General features: G+C 40.1%; 1 protein-coding gene across 5 annotated transcripts in view; it reads right to left on the reverse strand.

Moving 5' to 3' along the window:
- VPS50 (VPS50 subunit of EARP/GARPII complex) overlaps positions 1–19,949 on the reverse strand; it is a 177,208-nt gene that overhangs the window by 41,675 nt on the left and 115,584 nt on the right. For 4 of the 5 annotated variants that reach the window (XM_075922362.2, XM_006114479.5, XM_089776703.1 and 1 more), the window contains 3 exons: positions 7,420–7,541; positions 6,355–6,411; positions 3,492–3,572 (listed from right to left, as the gene is read on the reverse strand). In XM_075922362.2, coding sequence (XP_075778477.1) covers positions 3,492–3,572; positions 6,355–6,411; positions 7,420–7,541 — 260 coding nt within the window. The remainder of the gene's footprint in view (positions 1–3,491; positions 3,573–6,354; positions 6,412–7,419; positions 7,542–19,949) is intronic. The other variant, XM_006114480.5, reaches the window with a different exon arrangement.

The following is a 19,949-nucleotide window of genomic DNA, read 5'->3' on the forward strand; positions in this document are numbered from 1 at the left end:
CAAAGCACTAAACATACTTTTACAAGTCTAACACCTATCTTGAACAATATTAACATACGGGTAAACTGATATGGCTTCCACCTATGAATTGTCAGAGCTCTGTAGACACCTATAGCCTTGTCAACAGCTGGCACATGGTTTTCCAGCATCACAAATTCATCCTGCAATCTCTGTAGAATGCATCCTTTAATCGTGGTCACTGGCAGGTACATAACACTGCATGCTAGTTCCATTAGCAAAATCTGTGAGTCAACTGGTTTCCAGTCTTGTACTTCTTATATTGCTTTGTTGCTGTGGAATATTATAATTTCCACTTTAGGAGTATCATCTTGCCTTCCTGAACAGAGTACTCTGATGCTGTGTAAACTGAATCGTTCATCTCATTTAGCTCACTCCAAGAATGCTAATAATGAACTGAGACATTTCTCAAATCACTTTACTCAGTTTCCCCTCATGGCATACAGTTCTCACATTCCAGAACCAAATTCTAGTTTTAGCCTCACCAGTCAGGATCTTATTTCAGGTGTGTGGTTGACTAAGTGATCCTGAAAGGCTAACACAGATTCTTACCCATGTTTTCCCATAACTGTGACTTTTTTTACATGGACAGATGACTCTCAATCATAGGTCCATGGCTCTTCATTTAATATATTTGAAACAACCCTTAAGTAGTATAGGTTTCTCTCAATCAACACTCATGGGATGAACCTGGTGCCTGAAGAAACGGGAGAGGTTCAGCCTGAATCCATACTGGCACATGGAGAATTCAAATTATTTATAGGTAACTTTACTCTCCCATCATGATATTAGCACTCCAGTTTCCCACTGAAGGAGATTTGCAAGTAGTACACAAGCTGCAGGAGGACTCAACTGAATAAAGACTGCAGTACTATCACCCTACATAGGCATCTGACCTATACTGCAAGAGAAGGAAGTAATGCTTCATGAAGTACTAACTGAACTACAATAGGCATCTTCTGAATTTCAGAAACTGATGTGCTCCAAAGGAAAGTTATTGAAGCAACTCTTACTTTAGTGAATGGGCCCTAAATCCTCCAGATACTCACTCCTCAATCTTGACGTAAGTATTTAGTACACAGACTTATTCCAGCCTTGAAGCAAAGATTGGAGAAGTCCAAGGGGGAAATATGGATCATATTCAGCCTAAATGACTTTGAGAGACTAGACCTGTTTAAATAAATTAAGGCTCCTCACATCCAGACAATGGAATATGGCTTTATGAAAAAAAAAATCAGTATTGGGAGGATCTGCTATCATGGGCTGCAATCATGCTCCTGGCAGAAATGACAAGCATTATGAATGTTACTTTGAATGGAAGAGAATGCAGAAGACAGAATTCCCAATATGTGATAAGCCTACTAAGAACAAGATTCAAACCCTCAGACTCCACAAAAAGACAAATAGGAGGAAATGTAAGAAAGAATATTTTCAGAACATGTTATAATAGGCTGTACAGAGAGAACATAGAAAAAAATTCACACAGCAACCTGGCCTACCCCCCACAGCAAAAAGTCTGAGGGGTAGCAGTGTTAGTAACTTTAAAAATGAGTAGCCCTGTGACATCTTAGAGATTAATAAATATATATACAGCAATATATAGATATATCACACACAAATATACAGAGAAAGCAGAAAGTCACTCCCTAGTCTCTAGTTCTTAATGGGCACATACCCTTTTCCAAAAAGCCAGACAATGGCCCCCACTGTTTAATGCACAGGGAAGTTATTTCCATCTTTGAAAAATTGGCTTTATAAAATACAGGTTGGACCTCCCTCGTCTAGCACCTTCAGGATATGACTGGGCCCTAACAAGGGGATTTGCCGAATGAGAGGAGGTCCCTCCTAACATGGTCCGTGCTACCCCTGGCTAGGACTCTAGCCAAGCCCTGCTGCTGCCTGCCTAGCCATGGCTTCTTAGGATGGAGCACCATCGCTGTCAAGGCTACCAGGGCTCTGCAATTTCTGGGGCTGCTAGGGCTCCACATCTTCTGCGACTGCTGGGGATTCTGGGGCTGCCAGGGCTTCTGTGGCTGCTGGGGCTTCTGGAACTCCGCAGCTGCTATGGCTCCCAGGACTGAGGCTCCACAGCTACTGGGACTTTGTGGCCATTGCTGGCCCCTCACTACCACCTGGCAGCAGGGGCGAGAACTCCCTCAACATGGGGCTCCTGCCTGAATTGCCACTCCTCCCACTCCTGCCCTGCAGCCCAACCTCCTTATACCTGGACTCTATGGTCCAGGAACATCCACTGGACCAGAGAGTCCCAGTTAAGGGAGGTACAACCTGTAGTAAAAATGAATTTTGGGGTATGTTACCATACAAGCCATTTAAGATACTGAGGTGTTAGGAAATTATTTCACAGTCATGCCTCAAATGTTTACATTCCAAAATAAGCAGAAGGAAAGGCATACTAAAACACGATTCTTCTCCTTTTGCCCACATTTCTATATTCTATTTGCTCTTCCGTTGCACTGCACAATCCTAACATTTAATCACCTCCATTAAGGCAAAAGTTCTCAGATTTACACTCTGTAATACTTTGAGGGAGTTTAATGCAAATATGGTAGCTAGTCTAGTCTAATTCAAATATAGTAGCTAATGCAAATATGATAGATTGCTAGTCTAATGCAAATATGGTATTTATGTATCCCTTTTCATGGAAAAAACAACTGTTAAAATTATTCATTGCATCTATGCTGTAACATGTATGGCAGGAAAAGTGACATTATGTAAGTTGTGAGAAACGAGACAAAAAGGTATTATTTAAAAGTTATGCCATGAAAAAAAAAATCTGTTAAGCTGCTATCACAGATGTACATACTTTTGTCAGGAATTTAAATATGTGAAAATTTGGAAAGCTTGCCATTACTTTATGTAAAGGCCTCTTGGAACAGTAAGTACATTAGAAATAATGATGAGGATTAAAACTAATCAGTATAGTGTCTAAATTTTAGACAAAATGAATGACCATTTGAGTTATTTAATAAAGTATTTACTATGCCAATACCATCTCTCAGTCTCCATTTGTTGTACGTAAATCTGTAACAAACCATAATCTTGCGATTCTTCTTCCTTAGCAATTAACTTTGTAAGTAGGATGGTAGGTATCAGTTTAAAAACATAAAATAGTCTTCCATTCTCCAATTTCATTAGATATAAAAAATAAGAATTTCAGCTCTAAACATACATTTTAATGGTAACAAATGTTACTGAAGCATAATTAAATTAGGGAAGAATCTGGGAGTTGCATACATGTGTGTGTGCATTGCATAATAGTGTGTGCGTGCGTGTGTGTATTTTGAACAAAAATACCGCTCACGACTACAGGCAATCTATCACAATAGTCTCGTCACAAACACAGAGTATGTGGAAAAGTAAAATGAATGAATCATATTATATACTAATTGCCATATTTTCTATGATGTGCCTCCTTTTATTTCAACAAATGTTAACAAATTTCAGTTTCTTACCAAATCAATCAGGCTCTCCTGTATCCTGTTCAACGTAGTGCGCAGTCTGCTACTACTAAGACCCAGTCCTGTTGATTCAAACTGGAAAAAAAATATATATCTAAAAAACATAGGAAAGGACAAATTTTGCATTTTAGATTAGTGACTAGATGACCCAAAAACATTCACATTTTGTTCAATATATTTACAGATAGCGTCTGCACATCAAAACCAAAAGGAAAAGGAAACATGCAAAAATTGCTGCACTCAACAGTACGCTGATGTAAAGAATGAACTATGCTCAGTTCACAAAGATGACCACATACAATTCATATTAATAAATTATCATTATCCACTTTGTCAGGGAGATTGTTGCCAGAATATTCTCTTGGACTGTTTTTAAATGACTATATGCAATAAAATGGCTCTGCGGGTGAGAAAATAATGACTTTTTGTTCCCATAGACCAGGAAGAGAGAAAACTCATACAATGGCATGCCATACTATACTAGATGAGAAATTAAAACATCACAATGTAAAATTATATTTATTAACTTTTCACAAACTATATTATCTTCTATAATCTCTTTAATGTCAACTTTCAGTTGTATATTTATTTTCCATCCATCTTTGTGAAAGTCACTTTTATTACTGAATATTTATTACAATCAAGCTAGGAAATGTGTCATCTTCATGCTCTGCACAGGGTCCAAAGCCTCTGCTGATGTAAGTAGCTTCACAGACATCAATATAACTACAATATTTGCTCCAGTAGAGGATCTGGCCCAACATGTTTAGATTAACATAGCTACGTATATTCTAATTTTCACTTTGGAAGAAACGCATATTACCAAACAAAACCGCTCAAATCAGATGAAACTAGAATGGAAATGGAAAAACTACGAAACATACATTTATATCCAGGGTCTACATCATCTAGAAGTACCAAGATATGGTACTGGTATGTGTTTCACACCATAAAAATAATTTTCTGAACAATGTTCAGACACTGTTGTCCACTGCGTTGGGTTCAAACTATAAAATGTTTCCCACACTGCATCTGGATGGGAAATGATCAGCAACAGTCAAGTGGTTTCCACAAATCAAACATTTTACACAGACTTTACTCATTTACCATTTCCATTGAATTTTAAAGGAGAGCTGTATAGCAAATTAAGAATTTATTGACTGTAGATGATTTTGAAAAGACTAATGACTTTTCAGCTGAAATAGTAAGGACATCAACACATTCAGGTGAAAAACTGGGAGTGCAATTTTCAATTTCTATAAACAAAAATGTTCCAACATTAAAATCTCTGGGTTTTTTCTCTTCAAAAAGACTAATGGGTTTCTATGCAAGGGATGACCAATTGTAAACCAAGGGAAAGTATCCAGAGATCTGCAGCGTGGATAAACATACTTCTATAGGGAACATAAGTAGTCATCAATAACAGGACCACAGTGAATACACTGGGTAGAGCAGGTTATATCAGTATTCAATTATTTTGCATGTCACCTGCTGCTTCATGGGAATTATTAAAAATGAGATATCCCAGCCCCTGGATACATTATTTCCACAAATTACCAATGACCTACTAATTGATAAGCAATGGAAAGAAGCATAGTGCCAATAGAATGTCAAATTTTGCTCATCATTTTCCTAAGCCTACTTGTCTGCACAAAAATAATTGGTTTCTCCCCCATTCTGAGTAATTATTTAATAGCAGATGTTTACTAAGGATCTTACAAAAAATTCACTAGAACAAACACCTAAGTTACTTACTGAAATCAAATTGAGTAAAAGCCAGGCACATAATTTTTATGAAATACACATTACATTTACTGTTATAGTTTACTGTTGTTACATTATCTACATGTCAATTTAAAACCTATTTATAACTAGCAAAATGCATTCAGTTTATTTTAAGGTGTATGCCTGTGTGTGTCTGTTCATTACTTAGTAAAATTCAGTAATTCACAAATCATTACTGAGGTTCTTGTATATCAGGTCCTGCCATGATTTTAGTAAAAGGAGGGGAAAAAACAAATTTGATGCACAGTCCAAGAAAAAGAAAAAGTGTGAAAAACTCTATTTAAAGTGGTATTCTGACCCTCTCAGCAGCTAATACCTCATGCTCAGCAGATAACCTTTCCATTATCTATATAATTAGATTCCAGGATCATCATTTTGTCACTGAAGCCTAGAATACATGTTGGGTCAAGTATGACTGAACTCTTTTTTGTTTAGAATATCACCAAGTTCAGTCACCAATGGCATTCTCAGTCTGTTCCCATGCATATCAGTAAATGGAGGCACATGACAATTGCATCCATGACACAGAACAAGCTCTCAGCAAATAGCCCTATACCACTGTAGGGAGGGGAAAACACAAAGAAAAAAAAATCTGATTTATGAAAAACACAACTGTCTGGACAAAATGTATCCTGAACCAGTTCACTGTTTTGATGAGAGTTTAAACACCAGTTTCTCTATTTTTTTGCATATGTATTTTGCCTTCCAAATCATTCTGATACGTGTTCTAGCTGAAAGTTGTAGTGTTGACTCAAGATTCACAATGAATTTAGGCCGCACAGAGAGCTTATATGATAAGCATATTTCTAATAAAAACCACAATGGTGTGTGTTTTAACAAGAATGACTGTTACTAGTCTAAATCACATACCACTACCCATCTCTACTCCTTAAAAGAATTGTAAAAAACCCTACATTACAGTAAGGACATTATGGTAGCATTACAAGAGGGAATTTAAAAATGTATAGACCCTTTGTAAGCAGTATGTTTGCCATGAAAAACAGTTAATCAAAACAACAACGAGGCACACTACAGTAAAAACACAATTTTACCTATATTCTATAATGTTTACCTGCCTAGCACTGTACTGTTCCCTGCTAGATGTGGGAAGTGAAGAACTCTGTACAGGCTTTAAAACACAAAACAGGAGGTACAAAAAGTACATGTAACACAGTAAAAAAAGAGTATCAAAGCAGTTGATTAAGCCAAAGGAAATAAATTACCTTTAAAAAAAATATTTACCACCCATCCTCCATACACAAAGAAATCCAAAATATATTTCTCCTACCAAAGAAAGCATCTCAAAACTATTTAGAATCAGCTCTTGAGAATCTGTGACTCTATCAGCTATTTTCCAGCATATAATAATTTAGAGTCATTATTATTTTCGTTTTTTTAAAAATACAGGTTTCATATATGCTCTTCTATGAAAATTCTGTGAAGAGTTGATGTAGTTATTTGCAGACCCTGTGGATGTGTATTTCCATCAAAAACTAACAGACACTTAAATTATATATCAAAACATGAAAAGAAATGGATTTCATTGTCGGACCATCTTAGATAGAGGTGCATGAGACCTGAAAACCATATTTAGATCTGAATTAGACATTTCCACAGCTTGCCTCTCCTCCTGCACCCCCTCCCACCATGCTGTCCCTTCTCCCTTTTAATGTTTAGTGTTCACATTATTTCCTTTTGCCACCCATGATGGCATGCTTTTTCTGTGCAAACTTCCATATCTGGAACAGTCTCATGCTGAGCACCAAGCATCCTCCCTCTACTCCTCCAGACTCATTTATTTTGGGTAGCTTTTTCTTACTAACCATATATGTTGCATGAGCACGGGTGCACACAAACACACACGTGCAGTATTACTGGGAAGGGGAAATGTGCAAAAGATAATCCCTATACAAAGTAATATAAAATGATCAACACTCCTTTTGATAATGATACTTTTAAGACTATTTCTCTTAGTTGTTCTTAATGGCCCTTTCTCCTTCATGCATCAAACCCTAGTTTATTTCCACTGCCCCTTCTGTAAGATCATTCACTCAGTAGTCTTCTTGAGGCAGAAGTCTTTTCTGTACAGCACAACATATGCCAACGTGCGCTGAAAGGAATAATTATTTCTACCTACCGTGTCATTCCGGCCAAAAAACGTATATACTGCATACAGATAGTAATCAAACAGCTGGGACATGAAGTGAATCACATCAAATGCAATTGGTTTCAGAATGTTCATCATCTGCATGTATTTCCCTTGAAAATAAAACACAAAAGTTCAGTTTTCCTAGCAGAAGAGGTATACAGACAGTAGAATGCTTGGTTAATTCTAAATTAGCCTTTGCAAATCCACATATTATTTAACCATGAGTGTTAGACACATCAACCTTGTGAGTTTTCTGGGACAAGGAATTTTAAAAAGACAACTGATCTACACTAAGTTCTGCAGAATTTTTTGAAAACTGGATTTTTTTTGTACTTTCGGGTTGTTTGGACAGCATGTAAGCAGTTTACATTGAATGTCTGATCACACAATATCAGACAAACATTTTTAATTCCCGAAAATCACTCAAAGTCACAGTTTTCAGGTATACGATATACAGTTTTTAAAAATGCTCCGGAAATACTATTGACCAATGTGTAGAATACGTAAAAACAAAAGTCAATACTCATTCTGCCTTTGTCTCTCACATCAGTCCACACCCCGAGATAGGGCAGCAGAGCAGCCTGAGCTAAACCTCAGAACATCAACAGACAGCCTATTCCCCAAGTTCTTTGTGGAAGGCTACCATTATATTTAGGGATGAGGAAGAGATCTGAAGAAATCTGGAGGGGAGAGGGTGCAGAGAAATGGGGGAAAGAAAATCAAGACAGAAGTGAGAAATGTCTGATGAGGGACCATAAGATGTCCCTTGAAGACACTAGGCTGGCCATGATCTCATTAACCACACCACAGCAGTAGCAGGCCATTAAGTTTCAACTCTCAAAAATAACTATTGCAAGTAGGGAAAGCTTGTAAGAGGTAAAGTAAGCAGAGGTTAGGAAGGATGAAGGGCTCTGGGACCTCGTGGAAGCATCTTCATGGATTCAAAATCATAACTCCCTCCCCCTTGCAATATGCAGAACTGTGGAGATTCTGGACTGTATTGTCTCCCATAAGCAACACCAAGGCTGTGTCAGCTGTGCCAGGAGCCTATCCAGTGTCTGGAGCCTAAGATCAGAAGGACTCAAAAATGGCTTAAAGCCATCCTAGCCTCTGCTTCTTTTGGGCTAGGAGTTTTGTGCTTGCACATAATGACACCTATTACCTATAACTGGGACATAAAGAAAGAATTAATATACGAAAGCCTTGTTTCAAATGGTTTACATGCTACTCAAGCATATCTCTTTTATTCCTAGATGTTGGACGCTGTTCTATCCACATCACACTCTCCATGATGATACCTTTTCAGAAGATCTAGGCAATTCTACTCAAGAGAGAGCTTACTAACTTCCTAGTCTTATTTTTTCTGCCCCCACGAAAGTTCATCACCTAATAAACTATCTTGTTAGTCTTTAAAGTACTACATGACTACCTTGTTTTACCAAGATCAGACTAATACAGCTACCTCTCTGTTACTTCTCTTACTCTGTGAAGGACAAAACCATAATCCTTGTTTTCTTTGTGCCCTGTCAAGGACTAAATAGCGTCTGAGGACTTTAAATTTGATTTGATGTTCAATGGGAAACTAATGTATTGAACATGGATCAATGAGCTCCTATTAACAGGCATTTGTCAGAAGACAGCCTTCTCAACAGTACAAGTTCTCTTATTATTGGTGGATTCAATCTTACATATTCCATGTGCTTGCAACAAAGGACTGGTGCTCACAATGCCCGGATCACTGTGGCCACATTCTTGTCTGACAGCAAAGGAGGTAGGATACTGGTAAGGTGAAGGTGAAGGAGAATTTTTGCTGATGCTCTAATTAGAGCACGGGTGGGGAACCTGTGGCCCATGTCCACATCCAGGCTGCTGCTTCATTTCATTTGGCCCATGGCAAGTCTCTGCATCACAGGCCAGAAGCTCTGAGCATTGGTGCTCCTACTGCACAGCTAGAGATATGAGCTCTGTGTCCCTGTGGCCCCTAAGCAGAGAGGTGATCAAGGAAGCTCAGCATACTGCTCTTGCCCTATACCTCTCACTGGCCAGGAGCCACAGTCAATGGGAGCTGCAATGGTGGCGCCTACAGCAGTGGGCAGTGCGCACCACACAAAGCTGCTGTCCTCTCTGCTTGACGGACAGTTACGGTGGCCACTTCCCATGCTGGAGAGCTAGACGTGTATGCTCTCTATGCATAGTTCTTAAAACCATGTGGAGTAGCCATAACTAGAAATTTAACAACATAATGCAGAAAAAACATCAAAAGTATTTTGTAGTTTTGTGCTAAAGAGAGAAAACTGAGTCAGTGAATCAACAAAACTAGCTTAATTTTTTCTGATAACATAGTAATTAGCCCAATTCAGTGGGAGTCACACACGTGACGAGTATATTAGAGAAATATCATCGTATTATATCTTTTAATTTTACATTCCTGCTTTTCAAAACTCTAAATAGATTTGTATTGCTGACTAGTATTCAGCTTGGGCCTGTTCACTAATGTATTACTCTACTTGCAAGCAGCTGGAGCAATGTAATAATCTGATAAAACTAGTACATAAATATAAAGAAAGTGATGCACATTTGCAAATCATACTTTTATGAGCTTTTGCCCTTCATGAAATCCCGTCCTACTTTACATTTAGCATACAGTGTACACTGTATGGTTACTCTTTAGAAACTCTGAACATATCTTAATATTTATTATTTAGAACCTAGTTATTTAATGTTTGATTACTTTTATTTCATCCTGACTTATTTGGCCTAGAATGACAAGTTGTTTAATTACATTTATGTCAATGAAAACAGCAAACCATGAAACATTACAACATTATGTGACAAGTTTCCAGGTGTGTTTTATAACTTCTTATGCCCAAAGGCATAGGGCTGACACCTAATCAAAACAAAGGATCATCCTCATATGTCATCTGAAGTGAAGTCTGAATACTCTGTTTCTAAAGCTTGTATTTCTCCATTCATCTTTTGTGCTAAAACATAATGTTTCAAAACCCATATGTAGCCTGTACATGATCTAAAGATGTGTCTTTTCTGGAAAGTTTAGACTGTCAAAATTTCACTATTCTTGGCACAAATATACAAGTCAGCAGAAGTATAGGTTTGTACCTAAGAGGTTATGTACTATACAGTGCACTTTCCCCCCTAAGTCTTGTCCCTAAAGATTATAAAACCATTAGATGCCAAGAACATTTCTTTATCACAACATCACTCAGCATTTTGACACTACAAAATGTTCCAAGAACATTTCTTCCTTGTTCCTTTCCCTAAAATGATGCCAAGTTTGCAAATCTTTTCTATAGAAATACTGTTACCTACATTCCCTAAAGTGAAGTTCAAATATCTGTTAAAAAAGGAAGGGGTATTTAAAAGTGTACTAAATCAGTGTAAGTCACATAATTTCCCTGTATGTTTGAAATATTTGGAGATACAAGACCCTACTTAGAATCTACAGCAATGTGCATTATAGAAACTCTCAGATACTTTATCTAATTTGGACTGATGAAACCTAGCATTTGATGATTTGTTAATACAGCAAGTAAAAAATTCACTTTGCTTCCCTCAACTACAATATACAAAAGACAGCATTTATTGCACCAGCCTCTACCAAATGTGCATATCACCACAAATAAAATTTAAATACATTAGATGCTGAAAAAAAATTGAGTTTTTATATAGCTATAGTTATCATAAAATCATTTCCTTAGTACCCAAGAATTCCAAACATCTCACTTTCTCTCAAACTCTTTGACAAACAGTAGATGCCAACATGACAATAAGGAGGTCAGAGGGAAACACAGAAAAAACCCTTATCTATATAATCATTTAATTGCTCCAACTGCACATTTTCTGCTGCTGAGGTTCAGCACAGATGATGTAGCATCATTCATGTTACTTCTAACAATGCTTTTATTTGCCTTTACTATATTGAAGACATCTGATAATGATTTCTTAACTTTATTTTTCCTCCTTTAGAAAATAGCTCTATTACCTCCCAAAAAAGCTTTCTGTTTCAAAGCCCAGGAAGCCCAAAAGAAGAAACAGTTTCGATTTTTGGGTTGATTTTTCCAAAGTCCAAATTGGATAGTAATAAGGGTGGAATAGTCAAAAATAAGGATAACTACAACTAATACTATAGATTAGTCTCTAAGTAGGTCTCTGGGACACACAGTCAGGCTCACAAGATATCTTGAGAAAAGAACACATTACGGTCTATAGATTAGTAAGGATTTTTAACATATGTCAACACTCCAAATTCGAGACTCAGTTGTATTCATAGGCTCTGTGTGTGTGCGCAAGCACATATTTGCAATTAATTTTTTCTCCGAGATTCACATTTTTCTGAATATTAAAAACCATATACAGTTAACGACTGGGCCAAAGATTAATCTGGGAACGTCAAATTTTACAGTGATTGATTTTAATTCCACTATGAGAAGTAAATTAATCTGAGGGAAAAACCAAATGATTTGAGCAGTTGGTTTAAAATCTACCAAGAAATGGATTATTATACCAGAAACTACTTTAATTCTATATATAAATACATTCATACAGTTTCTGTACATAATATAGCCTCCACCACTATATATTATATACAGAAAATAAACATGACATGAAAAGTGTTAGAAACATTAATTCACATTCAGTAGTATTTCTAGTAGGGATGTTAGATATCGGATAACTGAATAATTATGTAACCGCATGAAATCTCAGCTTGGAGCCCCTGTGGACAGGGGCTGCTTCTCAGCAGCCTTCCCTGCCTCCCTGCTGCCTCTGGAAAATGCAGTATCGCAGTGCTGGGGAGAATTGGCTCCTGTTCTCCCCTCTTCCCCCCCCCCCCCCCCATTGCTGATACAGTGGCAGCAAAGGGGGGAAATGCACGTAGTCCAAGAGATTAACCAATAAACTTAGGCTTATTGGTTAATTGCATAGTCGATTATACGCTGATATCCCTAATTTCTAGCTCCATAAGGGCCCTTCAAAAAAGTTGGCTGACCAACTCACTATTTGGGAAATTCACCTCCTGATTCCTAGCTCACATTTATCCTTGTTTCCCACAATGATCTTCAAGAACTCATGAAGGATAGGTGAGGTCCAAGAGGAGAGAGAAAACATTCTGTGTTTGGGAGAGAAAGGACACCATTTATTTCAATGGTTTTAAGTGGCTACATATTTCACAGAAAATTCTACATGAATTTGGTTCTCTTCATAGCCTGGTTAGAAGAAAATCACCTAGTTTATGAAATCCTTATCAATATGAACCATTTATGATTGAGAATTCTGCAAAACTTCATATTCTTTCTAATACCTTCTTTGTTCATGGGTAATAAACACAGCTATGAAATTGTTGGTATTTCAGAGACTTGGGATAGTACACTTGGGATAGTATGCATGATTGGAATATTAGTATAGAAGGGTACAGCTTACTCAGGAAGGATAGGTGGGGCTAAAAGGAAGGAGGTGTTGCCTTATATATTAAAAATGTACACACTTGGATGGAGGTGGAGATGGACATAGGAAACAGATGTGTTGAGAGTCTCTCGGTTAGGTTAAAAGAAGTAAAAATCAAGAGTGACATCATGCTAGGGGTCTACTACAGACTATCTACCCAAATAGAAGAGGTGGATGAGGCTTTTATTAAAAAACTAACAAAATCATCCAAAACGCAGGATTTAGTGGTCATGGGGGACATCAACTATCCAGGAACTAACGCAGCAGGGGCACAGACTATTCAGTAAGTTCTTGGACTGTATTGGGGACAACTTTATATTTCAGAAGGCTGAAAAAGCTTCTGGGGGAGGAGCTGTTCTAGATTTGATCTTAAATAGGGAGGAGCTAGTTGAGAATTTGAAAGTGAAAGGCAGCTTGGGTGAAAGTGATCATGAAATCATGGAGTTCAAGATTCTAAGGAATGGTAGAAGGAAGAACAGCAAAATAGAGACAATGGATTTCAGAAAGGAAGATTTTGGTAAGCTCAGAGAGCTGGTAGGTAAGGTCCCATGGGAAGAAAGATTAAGGGGAAAAACCATTGAAGAGAGTTGGCAGTTTTTCAAAAGGGACATTATTAAGGGCCCAAAAGCAAGCTATTCTGCTGTGTAGGAAAAATAGAAAGTATGGCAAAAGACTGCCTTAGCTTAACCAGGAGATCTTGCTATAAAAATAAAAAAGGAGTCATATAAAAAGTGGAAACTAGCACAAATTACAAAGGATGAATATAAGCAAACAATACAAGTATGCAGTGGCAAGATTAGAAAGGCAAAGGCACAAAACGAGCTCAAACTAGCTACAGACATAAAGGGTAATAAGAAGATTTTCTATAAATATATTAGAAGCAAGAGGAAGACCAAGGAGTGGGTAGGCCCACTGCTTTGTGAGGAGGAAGAAAGAGTAACAGGAAATTTAGAAATGGCAGAGATTCTTAATGACTTCTTGGTTTTGGTCTTCACCGAGAAGTCTGATGAAGGAATGCCTAACATAGTAAATATTAGTGGAAATGTGGAAGGTTTAGAAAAAATAAAATAAAACAAGAACAAGCTAAAAAAATCACTTAGAAAAGGTAGATGCCTGCAAGTCACCAGGGCCTGATTAACGCATCCAAGAATACTCAAGAGCTGATAGAGGAGGTATCCAAGCCTTAAGCTATCGTCTTCGAAAAATCATAGAAAACGGGAGAGATTCCAGAAGACTGGAATAGGGCAAATATAGTGCCGGTCAATAAAAAGGGAACTAAGAACAACCCAGGAAACTACACACCAGTCAGTTTATCTTCTGTGCCAGGAAAGATAATGGAGCAAGTAATTAAGGAATTAATTAGCAAACACCTGTAAAATAATAGGGTGATAGGTAGCAGCCAGCATGGATTTGTAAAGAACAAATCATGTCAAACCAAACTGACAGCTTTCTTTGATGGGATAACGAGTATTGTGGATAAGGGAGAAGCAGTGGACGTGGTATACCTAGGCTTTAGTAAGGAATTTGATACAGTCTCGCAAGATCTTCTTATCAATAAATTAGGCAAATACAATTAAATGGGGCTACTATAAGGTGGGTGCATAATTGGCTGAATAACTATTCTCAGAGAGTAGTTATTAATGGTTCACAATACTGCTGGAAGGGCATAACAAGCAGGGTTCCACAGGGGTCTCTTTTGGGACCAGTTCTATTCAAAATCTTCATCAACTATTTAGATATTGACATAGAGAGTACGCTTGCAGATCATGCCAAGCTGGGAGAAGTTGCAACTGCTTTGGCGAATAGGGTTATAATTCAAAATTATCTGGACAAACTGGAAAAATGGTCTCAGAAACAGGATGAAGTTTAATAAGGACAAATGCAAAGTACTCCACTTACGAATGAACAATCCATTTCACACACAGAGAATGTAAAGCGACTTTCTAGGAAGGAATACTGCAGAAAGGGATCTATAAGTCATATTGGACCACAAGTTAAATATGAGTCAACAGTGTGATGCTGTTGCAAAAAAAGCAAACATGATTCTGAGATGCACTGACAGGAGTGTTGTGAGCAAGACACAAGAAGTCATTCTTCCACTCTACTCTGTGCTGATCAGGCCTCAATTGGAGTACAGGCAGTCCCCGACTTACGCGGATCCGACTTATGTCGGATCCGCACTTACGAACGGGGCTCTCTCGCCCCGGAGCTCGCAGGCAGCGATCCGCCACCTCGACCTCCGGGGCGAGAAAAGCTGCTCCCGGCGCCCCTGGTCTGTTGGAGACCGTCTCCAGCAGACCAGGGGCACCGGGAGCGAAGCCACAGCTGCGGCGGGACCCCGCCGCGGCTGCGGCTTTGCTCCCCATGTCCCTGGTCTGCTGGAGGAGGAGGGGGCACAACTAGTGTGCCCCCCTCCCCCAGGAGACCAGGCTTTTGTTGTGGACCCTGGGGCAGAGCAGCTGGGGCGCTGCCGGTTGGTCCCGCAGCGCCGCTCTGGGGACTACTGGACCAACCTGGCAGCACCCCAGCTGCTCTGCCCCAGGCGTCCTGATTCAGCTGCTGCTGGTCAGTTTCAGCAGCGGCTGAATCAGAACGCCTGGGGCAGAGCAGCTGGAGTGCTGCTGGGTTGCTCCAGTAGCGCCGAGGAGAGGCGCTACTGGAGCAACCCAGCAGCACCCCAGCTGCTCTGCCCCAGACGTCCCCAAGTCAGCCACTGCTGAAACTGACCAGCGCTGACTACAGGAAGCCCGAGGCAGAGCTGCTCTGCCCTGGGCTTCCTAGAATCAGCCGCTGATCAGTTTCAGCAGCAGCTGACTTGGGGACGCTTGGGGTTCTTAAGTTGAATCTGTATGTAAGTCAGAACTGGCGGTCAGTTTCAGCAGCGGCTGAATCTGGACGCCAGTTCCGACTTACATACAGATTCAACTTAAGAACAAATCTACAGTCCCTATCTTGTACGTAACCCGGGGACTGCCTGTATATTAGTACTTCACCACTTTTTAAATGAATGCTAAGCTACATTCATTTACTGTAATAAGGAGATTTAATACCCTAAAATTAAGGTTGAATACCTATTTCCATTTTTAGCTACATTTTCAGCTGTTCTTACACCTTTGAGATTTTTTAGGATTTGCCCAAGAGAAAATAGCTTCTCCAATTTAACAACACTAATAATTGGCTCATGTTGTGTACATTTTTCTACTAATAAGTTTTACAAGCTTTGTGAACAGGCCTGTTCAATTTAGTGTGAAAAGTTGTTACTTACAATGGACAGTCTGCTCACTGAGGAGAAATATTCTGAGTGTTTATGAAAAACCAATTTAATTCCGAGTGAATTAGGAGACTTTTAAAATCAAATTTAGGAGATTTTCAAAATCTGCATGCAGAGTAAGATTGATATGATTTATTAGCAGTGTTCAAAGCAAAATTACACTGCGCCACATGGTTAACTTATCTACATCATCAGCCCCTAGTCACCCAGATTTACTCCAAAGTTGTCAAAAACAATTTAAATGTTTCTGGGAAATGCCAGCTCAGGTTTTCTCCAAAATAATTCTGAGGGCATATCTTTAGAAAAAGCCAGTGTTCCCTGTATTTAACTCCTCACTTTTACATCAAAAGCTATGCATGGGACATTTCCAGCCCAGTTAATTAGCCTCATTAGCACCAGTTCTACAATTGACAGGTTTATTCCCTCCCCACCTTTAGTGTTATAAAATACTGCATTTCTGTTATTGCTCTCCAGGTCACCACGAAAGCTCATGATATGATACATATATATTTGTTAATCTCCAAAGTGCCACAGGACCAAGGCTCCCTGTAAGCTGCATGCTCTGCGCGCTTGCACAGCAGTTTTCTGAGCTCTGCTCCGAAGTTCAAAGCTCCCGCGCAGGCGGTGATTGGCAGGGGGAAGGGCATCTCACTGAGCAAGCAGCTAAATGGCTGCTCGAACTGAGGAGCTCCCAGAGCTGGTAAAAAGGGAGATAAGGAGACAATTAGTGGCTGTGGGGATGGGGAGGGAGGAAGTAAGAAATTGGCTGATGAGGAGCCAGAGGGAAGGGGAGTTTCCAGCATTCCTCTGCAGGAGGAAAGAGAGGCAGAAATTCAGCACTCTGAAGTCTCCTGGAAAGGGGGAGATAAGGGGTTAGACTGCATGGGATAGGTGGGGGAAAGAGAAGGAGGGCTGGAGGTGCTGGCATCTATGCAGTGAAGTAGAGGCAGGGGGCAACTTGTTTGGGGTCTCTGACTAGCTGCTGTCTTCTCTGTCTGGCTGGGTTGAGGGGAGGAGCAGGCTGCAAGGAAAGTGTGTGCGTCAGGACATTTGCATGATTGCATGTTAAACAAAGTTTCTATAAGGTGTTAATGGGTTAAGAAAGAAAAATATTCTTTTAAATAAACTATTTTGGGAGTGTTGCAGAGATTCAAAACTCTGAACTTAACTATTATTTGAAAAATTGTGTTACCAATTAATACATGGTATATTGTATTGCATTAAGACCAGGTCTTTGCTTTTTTGGAAAAGTTCTAGTTCTTATGAGTTAGATGTACTAAATACTAGCTTGAGCTGTTAGAAAGATAGTACTCTCCAAGGACAGTGTTAATTTTCTTATTTGATTCAATTTCACATTAAATATCATATGCTCCTTGTTAAATATCCCTTGTTTTAATGTATTTTCTTCCACACATATGGACTCTTTAAAATTATGTCTGTGTGTTTTATTTGTATTGGTGGAGCACATCCACCCACATGCTACCTCAATGCTGGTGATGCACAGAAGAAATTTCAACCCGCCCAAAAGAAAATTCAACCCGCTCGAAGACAGAAAATGTTAGAGGGAACACTTCACAGGACTACTCGTTGTTTTTTAAATTACAGACTAACAAACTACTCGTTTTTGAAGTTATCCCCGAGAGTTACCCCTCTAATATTTATATTATTAGAAAGACATTCAATCTTCATTTAAGAATTGTCAACAATGACATTCACATCACTATTACACATTTTTGCCATATTTCAAGGCTGAATTTGTCCATCTTCAGCTATTACATCATGTTAAAGCCTTGTCTGCTGCACAGAAGAGCCCATTCATTATTAAATATTTGTTCCTCATCTAAGTTCTTATAGACTAATCAAATTGCCCCATAACCCTTGCTGTGGAAGCTAAATAAATTGGGCTCCTTGAGTCTCTTTAAGGCATGTTTTCTAATCTTTTAATGCAGTGGTCTCGAATCTTTTTATGCCCCCAAGATCACTTTTTTAATTTAAGGGCAAACCAGGATTCAACCCACCTTTGTCCAAGACCCCACTTCTTCCCCAGAGCTCCATCTCATCCATGCCCCCTCTCTTGCTTTCTTTCCCCCACCCCCACTCACTTATATATACTTAGACAGGGCACTGGGGTGCACAAGGAGGTGAGAGGTGTGGGCTCTGGCAGGGAGTCTGGGTGCATGAAAAGACTCTAGGCCAGGGCAGAGGGTTAGAGTGCAGATCAGGTGAGGAGTGTAGGCTCTAACAGAGATTTGGGTGCAAGTACAGGACTGACACATGGCACAGGGTGTGTAGGCTGGGTCGGAGGTACTTACCACAGGTGGCAGTGCAGCAGGGCTCAGGAAAGCCATCTCTGCCTGCCTGACCCTATCCTGCTCCTGAAAACGTCTGCCTGAGTCCAGGCACGTCTCTGTGTGCAGCCCTTTGAGGTAGAAGGGCAGGAGGTCTCCACGTGCTGCACTGCTGCTCGTGCCCGCAAGTGCCTGGGCAATTAGAGCTGCTTGGACAGTTCTGGTGGGGGGGGAAGCAGCAGCAGCATAGAGCTGCTTCATCCCTTCCTCCCAGGGGCTGCAGAAACGTACCTGCAACTCAGCCAGCTAGCTGCTTCTGGGAGCAGCATGGAGACAGACAGAAGCTTTTGATTAACTGGTAGATTGGAATTGATGGATTGGGGATCACTTCTCTTTGAACCCTCTCCAATTTATCAACATCCTTCTTGAGGTAAATGGGATCCTCCCCTCCTTTTGGTGCTGCTCCTTTCTTTAGGAAAAGGTCCCTTGGCGTAGGAGAACAAAGTCAGGGCTGAGAGCCAGGGGAATCTATTCTGTTCTTCCAACTATTTTCTTCTACTAATACTAAGGAAAGACAGGAAGAATAGCAAGCAGCCAGTGTAGTACCATCTAATGTTGAACATCAAAATGGGGGCTCTATAAAATGTAGAAACGTGGAAACATTGCTAAGGAGGGACACAAAAGAATAAAGCATGTGGGAACAAAATCAGAAAGGCTAAACCTAGCAAGGGACATTAAAGGCAATAAGAAGAGGGCGTTTAAATAGATTAGGAGCAAGAGACAAAGGAAAACAGGTCTTCAGCTTAGTGGGGAAGAAAAGCTAGAAATTGATGATATCAAGAAAGCTGAGGTGTTTATTTTGCTTCATTCTTCACCCCTTATAAAATTGATGGTGACCAGATACTCACCCCAATTAAAATTAACAAAAAGGGGGAAGGAATGCAAGCCAAATTAGAGAAAGAAAAGTTTCAAGACTATTTAGATAAGTTAGATGTAATCAAGTCAGCATGGGGCACGCCAGGGGCGAGGATGCCCTTGCACCCGGTGCCAGCATGTGCCCCGGGGCCGGGGCCGCCCAAGCACCTTGTGCCGGCGCCCAAGCCGCGCACCTGGGGCCGGCACCGGCGCCGCATACCCACATGTGCCCCGGGGCTGGGGCCGCCCGAGCGCCGCACACCAGGCGCTGGTGCGTGTCGCGCGCCTGGGGCCGGTGCCTCCAGTGCGCCGCACGCCGGGGGCGGGGCCAGCTCAGTTTGTCAGCGGGCGCACACAAATGCCACGGCGGGCGCCATGGCACCCGCGGGCACTGCGTTGGGGACCACTGTTGTAGAATGTCCTAACAGGAGTGTTGTGTGTAACTGTCCCTCTACTTAGCGCTGATGAGGTCTTAGCTGTGGAACTGTCCAATTATGGATGCCAGCACATTTTAAGAAAGAAATGGACAAACTGGAAAGAGTCCAGGGGAGCCCAACAAAAATCACAAAGGGTTTAGGAAACCT

The sequence above is a fragment of the Pelodiscus sinensis genome, chromosome 2 (assembly GCF_052426305.1).
Source record: "Pelodiscus sinensis isolate ZL-2025 chromosome 2, ASM5242630v1, whole genome shotgun sequence".
Taxonomy (NCBI): domain Eukaryota; kingdom Metazoa; phylum Chordata; order Testudines; family Trionychidae; genus Pelodiscus; species Pelodiscus sinensis.